We start from the raw sequence: 9,123 nt of genomic DNA, 5'->3' as shown, positions 1-9,123 counted from the left end.
TTATTTATCCATTCATCAGTTGATGGGTTTTGGGTTGTTTCTACCTTTTGGCTATTATGAATAATGCTGCTATGAACATTCATGTACAAATTTTTGTGTGGAGATATGTTTTCAATTATCTTTAATATATACATAGAATCAGGATTATAACTTCATGTTTCACATTTTGAGAACTACCAAATTATTTTTCAAAGTGGCTGCACCATTTTATATTTTTACCAGCAGTAGGTAACAGTTCAATTTCACCATAACCTTGTCAACACTTATTATCTTTTTCATTATAACTATCCTAGTAGGTATGAACTGGTATCTCATTGCAGTTTTTTTTTTAAATATGTTTTGATTTTTAGAGAGAGAGGAAGGGAGAGGGATAGAGAGATAGAAATATCAATGAGAGAGAAACGTCATGGATCGGCTGCCTCCTGCATGCCCCCTACTGGAGACTGAGCCTGAAACCTAGGCATGTGCTCTGACCAGGCATCAAACCAGTGACCTCTTGGTTCAGGGGTTGACGCTCAACCACTGAGTCACACCGGCCTGGCTTAATTGCAGTTTTGATTTGTATTTCAGTGATGGCTAATGATGCTGAGTACCTTTTCAAGTGCTTACTTGCCTTTTATATATCTTCTTTAGAGAAATGTCTAGTCAAATCCTTTGCCTATTTTTATTTGGGTTAGGTGTCTTTTTATTGTTGAGTTGCAAGAGTTATGTATACATTATGGGCATGTCCCCAATTAGATACATAATTTGTAAATATTTGTGGGTTGTCTTTTCACTTTCTTGATGGTATCCTTTAAGGCACAACATTTTAAATTTTAGTAGCATTAATATATCTATTTTTTTCTTTTTGTCACTTGTGCTTTTGGTGTATCTAAGAAAGTGTATCAAGATCATGAAGATTTATTCCTATGTTTTCTTCTATGAGTTTTATATTTTAACTCCTAAATGTAGGTCTATGACCCACTTAGAGTTAATTTTAAAAAATATTTGTATTGATTTCAGAGAGGAAGGGGGAGAGAGAGAGAGGTAGAAACATCAATGATGAGAGAGAACCAGTGATTGGCTGTCTCCTGCACGGCCCGCACTGGGGATGTGCAACCTGGGCATGTGCCATGATCAGGAATCGAACATGACCTCCTGGTTCATAGGTCAATGCTGGCTGGGCTTAGAGTTCATTTTTATGTAAAGTATAAGGAAGATGTCCAACATCATCCTTTTACATGTGGATATCCAGTTGTCCCAGCACCATTTGTCAAAAGAGGGATATTTTTTATTTTTCCTTTTGTTTTATCTCTCATTCCAACCCATCATCAAGTTTTGCTCTTTTTCCCTTTAATATATCTACCACCTTTTCACTATCAGGCCAATTTCCAATCGAAGCCTTCACAATCTCATACCTAACTGACTGCATCTGTGTCTATCCTTCCAAGCTCTCAGCAAAAAAATAAATAAATCAAGAAATGGAATTGAATTCCTGTAATTCACCTGCTCCAGAGCCTACGATAAATCCCTACTACATACAGCATCAGGGCCAAGCTCCTCTCCCTGATTTCTCTAATCTGGCCCCACCCTGTCTACACCAGCAAATCAAAGATGTACAACTTTATCTTCCATGTTTATTCAGCTCCTCACTGAAAGGGGGGTTCCCTTTCCTTGCTGTCCTTTCCCCCTTCATCATTTTCCTATCGATGTACCCCATTAAAATCCACATAGGTCCTTAAAGGCTCCTCCAAGCCCCAGCTCCTTGATAAATGTCCCTTAACTCCTCCAGCCCTCACCAGTACTCTCCTGGGTCCCTGCTGCATGTGTGTGCTCTGTAACACCAATCACTGTGCAAATGACAGTGGTACACAGAATTTCATGCTACCACCCAGCACTGATGAGCAGTTATTGAGCAGCTACTGAAGTTCACAGCACTGTGCAGGCATGACACATTTCATGCAAGCACTATTTCCTCCTGCCATCAAATGGGGGAATCCAATAGGATAAGATCAAAGATCCTCCTAGATCTAGCATTCCACTCCTCCATTCATGCTATATTGACTCAATTTTGAAGTCTAAGCTTAAAATTAACTTCAAATTTCCAGTGGAGGGAATGTTCCAAAACTAAGCCTGTGTTTCCAAAGATCCCAGTATTACAATTTTTTGCCACCAAACTCACTGGGCCTATTAGTGATAGAGCCCCTGTTTAGGGCATCTGTGACTGGGTCTGCAGCTCAAGCTGCAAGACCGCTCCAAGTCTCTAAGTTAATTTAAAGAGTATGAGATTGCAACCCCTCCCCCCACCTCACCCCCCACCCCCATTTAAAAAATCTTTCAAATTGAAGAGGCAAAGTTTGATCCCTTCCTTGAGAGCGGAGAACAATAGGAGCTTTCTGCCCTGGTACGACTTCAAAGGGTTGCAGAGTGACTGCTCTCAGAATACTTGGTTGTAATGACTAAAGAAACGCACAGGCATCCTCCTGCGACGCACAGCCCCGTGAGCACCAGGGAAATTCCGCCCCCTTTCTTACCAGCACTTTAATAAAGCAACGAGTGGTACTTGTAAGTAGGCAGGTGCAGGAAACTGGAAGGTTGGGCCTTCGGCAGAGAGCGGGCGAGATCTGGGCATTTAAGCAACACCCGGCTGTAAAGATCCAGAGAACTAAGAATTAGTTGAAATGACCTAAATAAGTGGGGGAGGAGGGGGGGGGGATCAACTGGAGCTGGTTTACTGGATTGATTCCAGAGGCATGATTCCCTGGTTGCTGCAAGGAAATGCCTGAGGCAAGATACCAGGCTCGGTCGCGAACTAGCAACCAGGAGTTCCCAGCAAACACTTTCTTTCTGGAGTGGATGCCCGAGCGCGCAGAGCAGGTCCACCCATCGCGCGAGGGCCTCCGCGGAGTCACCTACCCGCCGCCTGCAGGTGGCATCCAGTCCGCGCTCGCCGCCCGCCCGCGAAGCAACAGCGTGGCAAACTTCCCACCTCGGGCGCCTGCTGCTTGGAGAGCAGCGGAGTGGGGCTCCTCGGCACCCGCGGCTGCTATACAGCCTCCCCGCGGCGCCCGGGTTAAAGTTTGCGCCCTATTCGCCGACCTCCCTCCCCCTCATCTCCGCCCTGGGGACCACGGAGGAGTTCCTGGGTCCTCCTGTGCACAAACACCCACCAACAGAAGAAAGCCCATTAAGTCTTCCCTCCTGTGAACTCGCACCCCAACCGATAGCTCTTTGAACTGACCCCCGCCGCCGCAGCCCCGAGCCGTCTGGAGCGCGCTGGGCCCTCCCGGGCTCCCTCCCTCCCTCCCTCCCTCCCCGCTGCGCACTTTTGCAGCGCGCTAGGTCTTTGATGTCTTTTTACATTATGGCCGAGCAGCCACACGCTCTTCCCGGCGCGGGGATTTGTGTAACGCAACTGACATTTGGCCTTGATACCTGTGTCTCCTGGTGATGACAACAAATCTCTAAAATAAACGTTGTACTTTGATCTCCCGGCATTGCATTTTTTAATGGTCGCTGCGAACATTACTTCATTAAGAGTAAGTTTTTCAGGAGCACGGAATGCAAAGGGCGGGAGGCTAAACAGCAGTTTGTAACAGTCTCTCCAGACTCCAGCTCGCGCCTGGGAGGGCTGGATTCCCGGCGGGTTTTTACAAATGGAGATGAGGCGAAGAGCAAGGATTTCCAACACTCAACACAGAGCCTACTGTGCATTGTCCCAGCACTGTCCTAAAGACTTGGCATGTGTCAAGTCATCTTGTAAGCCTACAAGCACTGTACAGGTGAGCACTACTGTAGCCCCCATTTCACACATTGGGAAACTAAAGCACAAAAAGACTTGAGTAACTTGCTTATCAAAGTTACCAACTAGAAAGTGGAAATCTGGGTTCAGATTTTCAGAGTCCGAGCTCTTAACCAAAGCCACCACTCTGCTTCACTGGTGGAGGTTTCTTGGCTAAGTGGAGGCATCTCAGAGAAAAAGTGCTCTCCTATAACAACCAAGAGTGTGTGGATTGGCCTTTCTTGCCTTTTTGTCACAATAGGGAACAGATTCGGCAAGTGCGAATGCCTCCAATCTGCTTGGCCCAGCCTCCCGGGGACAGGGGGTGTGAAAGAGCTCAAAAGATTTCAAAAGGACACACGCTAAGGGACTAGACCGCTTGCCCAGTGCGGACTGGTGCCGGCAGGGCTGTGCGCCACGCGACTCCCTGGCCTCTGACTTGTATCCGGAAAGGGGCTCCTACTGGTCCCAGGCTTCGCGGAGACTCGACCGAGCGTGGAAAGGGGTAGGTTTGCCCGGCCTCAGATCAAAGCACTAAGTCCCTTCCTTTCCCCTCTCCCAGAGCACCCAGACCTCGTCACCGAGCTGTGTAGTCACTGCTCAGAGTTCCCGGGGTGACACCTTGCTGGAGAGATGAGGGGCGTGCAAGGACGGGACGTGCAAAGTGCTCGGTATTTGGGCCACTTCCGGCCCATTTGTCTCAAGCAAGACGTTTTTTTTCCGCTGATGGGCCCTGGGCATGGGGAATTGGACCTCGTGGGGTGGTGTCCCGCTCCTTGGTAAATGCAGAAGGAACCAACATACTACCGCCCAGACTCTGAATCCGAAGCCCGCTGGAGTTCAGTCACCCTATCCGCCCTCTCACATCAGTCCCGCCGCAGAGCGGTACCCGAGAGGACTATGCGCAGGAAGGCTGCGGGCGAGAGGACTTGGAAGATCCCTGGACCAGGGAGAGGAGGGAGAGGCCGGCATGGGTCTGGGTCTACCAGGCCCAGGAGGCCCAGCAGCCCCAGCTACCCGCCGCAGGCCTCCGAAGCTATTCCCGGCCCCTAATCCTTCTAGTGCAATGGGGGACCCCACGGCTCCCCGCCCGCCTCCCCAAGAGAGCAGATCCAGGTGTCTGTACAGCCCCCGCAGGGTCCGCCTTGCACTCTCGGCAAGGGAGGCAGGTGTCGGCTGGGCGTGGAGGGCCAACGAGGGTTTGGGCGGGGAGGGGGCGGTGTACACACCTAGAGCATTTCCCTGACCTGGGCAAAGCACGCCCCGCTCCTGAAGAACTTTCTTTTCTTTCCAAAGGTAATGAGAACAACCGTTTTAATGGACTTTTCTTTCCGATTAGAGGACTATGTATTTGTCCTGGTGCGTGCCATTGTAGTTTGTTCAACAACAAAAGGCTTCCTCGGCCCGCGCTTTACTAGTACTTTTCAGAGTAGGTTCCAGGGAAATCCTGTCCGGCGGGTGCCAGGCGCACATCCATTAGCATAGCTGAGGGGGAAGGGACAGTGGGGTGGGGGGGAATTGCCACCCCCCGTGGGGGGCTTTTGGTGGGGCCTAATAGCGAGCCTCCTCCCCCCTGCGGGGTCCAGGGCTGCGGGCCTGGAGAGAAGGGCTAGAGAACAGCATTTCTTCCTTCGGGTGTATACTCTGGGTTGCTCGGCTTTGGGAGTAAACGCGTGGGCACGGTGTTTTCCCCAGACTATGTGCAAAGTTGTGGCCCTAGAAAACTTCCAGGTCGCCAGTAGGAAGGTCTCAAGAGGGCCCAGGAGCTTGTCAGGCGGGCGGCCCTGAAGTGTGCGCGCCACCCACTGCGGCTCTGGGCGGCCGCCCGGTCCCGCCTCGCCCCGCCCCGCCCCGCCTCGGGTCACAGCCCAGCCCGCGGCTTCACTGAGGCGCGCAGGGGGGCACGCGGCGGGCGGGGCGAGGTGAGTCCCACGCTCCGCCCCGGGAATTCCCTCGGGTCCGCGGTGTGCGCGCAGTTCCGGCGTGAGGTGTGTAAGTACCGGGGAGGGGAGAATTACCCTCACCTCCGTCTCAAAGTCCGAGCTTGGAAGACGAGGGCAGATTTCTCTGGAGATAACAAAGACACTTTGTCACTTTGGGCGCAGCCTCGGTGCAAATCTTTAATTGCAAGGGAGTGGGGGGGGAGAGAGTGTCTCAAGCCACCGAGCGCGGGTCTCCAGGGCGGCAAGGCCCCCTTTGATCAGGAAAATCCAATTATTTGTGTATATACATTTCCCACATAGTGATTACTTTCATTTAATTTGTCCCGCCTTTATCTCCTCCCTTCCCAATCCCCCCTAAATAATCAGTTCTTTTTATCCAGACCAACAAACACACCATAGGAGCTTTTGTGGATTCAAAAGGAATTTGCTTTCGCTTCTGAAAGAGCCGCTATTCTTTGATGATTGGGTAGCGGCAAACTTCAAAGCCATAAATCTTCCCTCTGACTGGCTGGCGGCCCAGCAAAGTCCTTATCAAATTCTTGGAGGTGATCCTGAAGCGCTCAGACTTCGCGCAAGGCGAGCGCGCGGGGTGCGGCCAGGGGCGCGGGCAGGGAGGGCCCCGGTGCACGGGGCGGGCTCCGGCGAGGGGTTCGGGGGGCCGTCCGTCCTGCCGTGGGGTCTCCATGCCTCGGCTGCGCCCTGCTCGGCAGCCAACCGCCGGCAAGCTGTAGCCATGGCCGCCGTTGCCGTCCTCCGGAACGACTCCCTGCAGGCCTTCCTCCAGGTCAGGGCTGGGCTCGGAGGGGGCGAGGGAAAGGTGGGAGGGTCGGGTCTCGATTTCCCCTGGTATTCTGCGTACCCTGAATTTCAAAAGGAGCCGTGCGCCGTGGATGTCGCTGGAGTCAAACTTAGGGGGGTGCCCACGCCAACTTCGCACCTAACCTTGGTGTCAAGAGTGTGGCCTTTGGGGGAGGGACGCGCGGATCCGGGGGTGGTGGTACTGGGGTGCCTCTGGCTGAGAACAAGGCCCTAGCTGACCCAGCTGGGCCCCCCTGCTGATTTCCACCGGGGGCGGGGGAGGGGGCAGGGGAGGAGCCCGAGAGTAGCGTGGAAACAGCTTAAAAGATGAGAGGGAGGGAGTAGGGGCAGTCTGGCTGTGGGTGTTTCCAGGCCCTTTCTGACCGCGGAACCGGGAGTCGCGGGTCGGATCCCGCTCCCCTCCCACTCCGTGCCTGGTTCCTCTAAGACTGGGTGGCGTCTCCGTGAACCAAGTACAGTAACTTAACAGGAAGCCCTCGTGCGCTTCGCGGGCAGGTAGCTCAGGCACCAAAAGTTTCCCGGGACTGGTGGGTGCGCGCGTGGGGTTCGGTGGCGGGAGAGGGGCAGCGGCACGTTCTAGAGGCGGCAGTATAATAGGTGGCGAGGGGGTGGCGGGCTGGCCCGGAGACCGCGCTGGGAACGCTCAACCTTTGTCTGTTCTACGCCCTCCCCGGCCGCCGCACAACCCCAGCGCCTCCCGGAGCTGGGACCCGAGCAATCACTCACTACTGGCTCTGATAGACGGCCAACTGTAGCCGGATCGGCCAGCCGGGCGCTGCGGAGGCCTGGGTACATCCTGCAGGTGCTCTACGACCCAGCGCTGGGCTCGCCCTCCAGGCTTTTTCACCCGTGGACCTCCGACATGCCGGCGCACTCGCCGGGCGCGCTGCCGCCCCCACACCCCAGCCTGGGGCTGACGCCGCAGAAAACGCACCTCCAGCCGTCCTTCGGGGCGGCGCACGAGCTCCCGCTCACCCCCCCGGCCGACCCCTCGTACCTTTACGAATTCTCACCCGTCAAGATGCTGCTCTCCAGCATGGCGGCGCTGCCCGCCAGCTGCGCGCCTGCCTACGTGCCCTACGCGGCCCAGGCCGCGCTGCCGCCCGGCTACTCAACTTGCTGCCCCCGCCGCCCCCGCCGCCGCCTCCCACGTGCCGACAGCTGTCTCCCAACCCAGCCCCGACGACTTCCATGGTGGAGTATCCCGCAGCGGGCACGGTCCGGGACTGCCGGGTTCCGGGGGCAGCTGTCGGGAGCTGTGCCGGCGGGCCCACGCGCCCGCTTCCTGCTTCGGCGCGCGCTGCGCGCGCCGCGCGCTCTCAACGGGCCTGTGCTGGGTCGTCGACTTGCGCAGTACAGAGCAGATCGCGCGCTGCTGCAGACAGGCCTCCTGCGCACGGCCAGGAGGTGCCGCCGCTGCCGCTGCCCCAACTGCCAGGCGGCGGGCGGCGCCCCGGAGCCGGAGCCGGGCAAGAAGAAGCAGCACGTGTGCCACGTGCCGGGCTGCGGCAAGGTGTACGGCAAGACGTCGCACCTGAAGGCGCACCTGCGCTGGCACACGGGCGAGCGGCCCTTCGTGTGCAACTGGCTCTTCTGCGGCAAGAGCTTCACGCGCTCGGACGAGCTGCAGCGGCACCTGCGGACTCACACGGGCGAGAAGCGCTTCGCCTGCCCCGAGTGCGGCAAGCGCTTCATGCGCAGCGACCACCTCGCCAAGCACGTCAAGACGCACCAGAATAAGAAGCTCAGAGTTGCTGAGGCCGGCGTCAAGCGGGAGGACCCGCGGGATCTGTGAGCCCAGCCCGGGGCGAGTCTAGGCCTTTCCCGCCTCGCACTCCCCAGCACCTCTCCCTGGGGGCCTGGGGGCAGCTGGCTGAGGGGAGTCCCAGCAGAGGCCCTTGCCCCTTCCTGCTGTCTGCCTCCAGGTTCCCTGGCCTGGCCGGCGGACGGGGACCCCTGTGTCCAGGAGAAGCAGGGGAGGTGGGGTGGAGGGCTCTGCGCCACGACAGGGCGGTTTCGAGCTCCGAACCACTCCCACCGTCTGGGAGACCTACGGTTTTGTGGGGACTGCCCTGAGCTGACCTTGTGTATAGGAAACGTTGCTGGATTAAAGCGGAAGAACCTTGGGGGAGTTGAAATAGTGCTGGGTTTTTTTGTTAGGACAGGGCCCGGCTTTGTACAGGTTATTTAATAGCTTTGTTAAAGGATAACTATAATAATTACAACATTAATAAAAAATGTTACTTTTGTCCTCGGCTCCATGCAGAGCTACAGCATGAAATGTCTATGTAACGCAATCAGCGGTTGCAACGTGAAAATAAATACGTTAACTCCGGGGGTCACCTCGGGGAGACCCCGCTGAGCCGGTCTCATTTGATCTTTTCTTCTTCCGGGAGGCTTCACAAAGAGGTCAGGTTTCACCAGGAATTTGGAGGTTCCTGGAGGCTGCTTGCGTCCGAGGCTTCTTTGGTTTGGAAGGTTCTGGGGAAGTGTATTGGGTGCATGGATGGAGGAAGTAGGGCAGGGTCTGTTTTGCGATAAAGAAGATAGGGCAAGATTTCCCAGTCACACCCTGCGTAACTAACTTATGCGGCCTTGGGA

General features: G+C 55.1%; 1 protein-coding gene across 1 annotated transcript; it reads left to right on the top strand.

Annotated features, from left to right (window-relative positions):
- The first annotated feature begins 6,096 nt into the window (after nucleotides 1–6,096).
- Nucleotides 6,097–8,884, top strand: SP5 (Sp5 transcription factor). The gene is given in 5 exon segments (XM_023743516.1): nucleotides 6,097–6,700; nucleotides 7,264–7,302; nucleotides 7,304–7,634; nucleotides 7,637–7,706; nucleotides 7,708–8,884. Coding segments are annotated over 5 exon segments (1,314 nt in total). The 5' UTR covers nucleotides 6,097–6,436; the 3' UTR covers nucleotides 8,318–8,884.
- The last annotated feature ends 239 nt before the right edge of the window (nucleotides 8,885–9,123 follow it).

This window comes from Myotis lucifugus, unplaced genomic scaffold, assembly GCF_000147115.1.
Source record: "Myotis lucifugus unplaced genomic scaffold, Myoluc2.0 scaffold_5, whole genome shotgun sequence".
In the NCBI taxonomy this organism is placed as follows: domain Eukaryota; kingdom Metazoa; phylum Chordata; class Mammalia; order Chiroptera; family Vespertilionidae; genus Myotis; species Myotis lucifugus.
The sequence above is the reverse complement of the archived record's forward strand: the minus strand, read 5'-3'. Positions and strand labels throughout refer to the sequence as shown.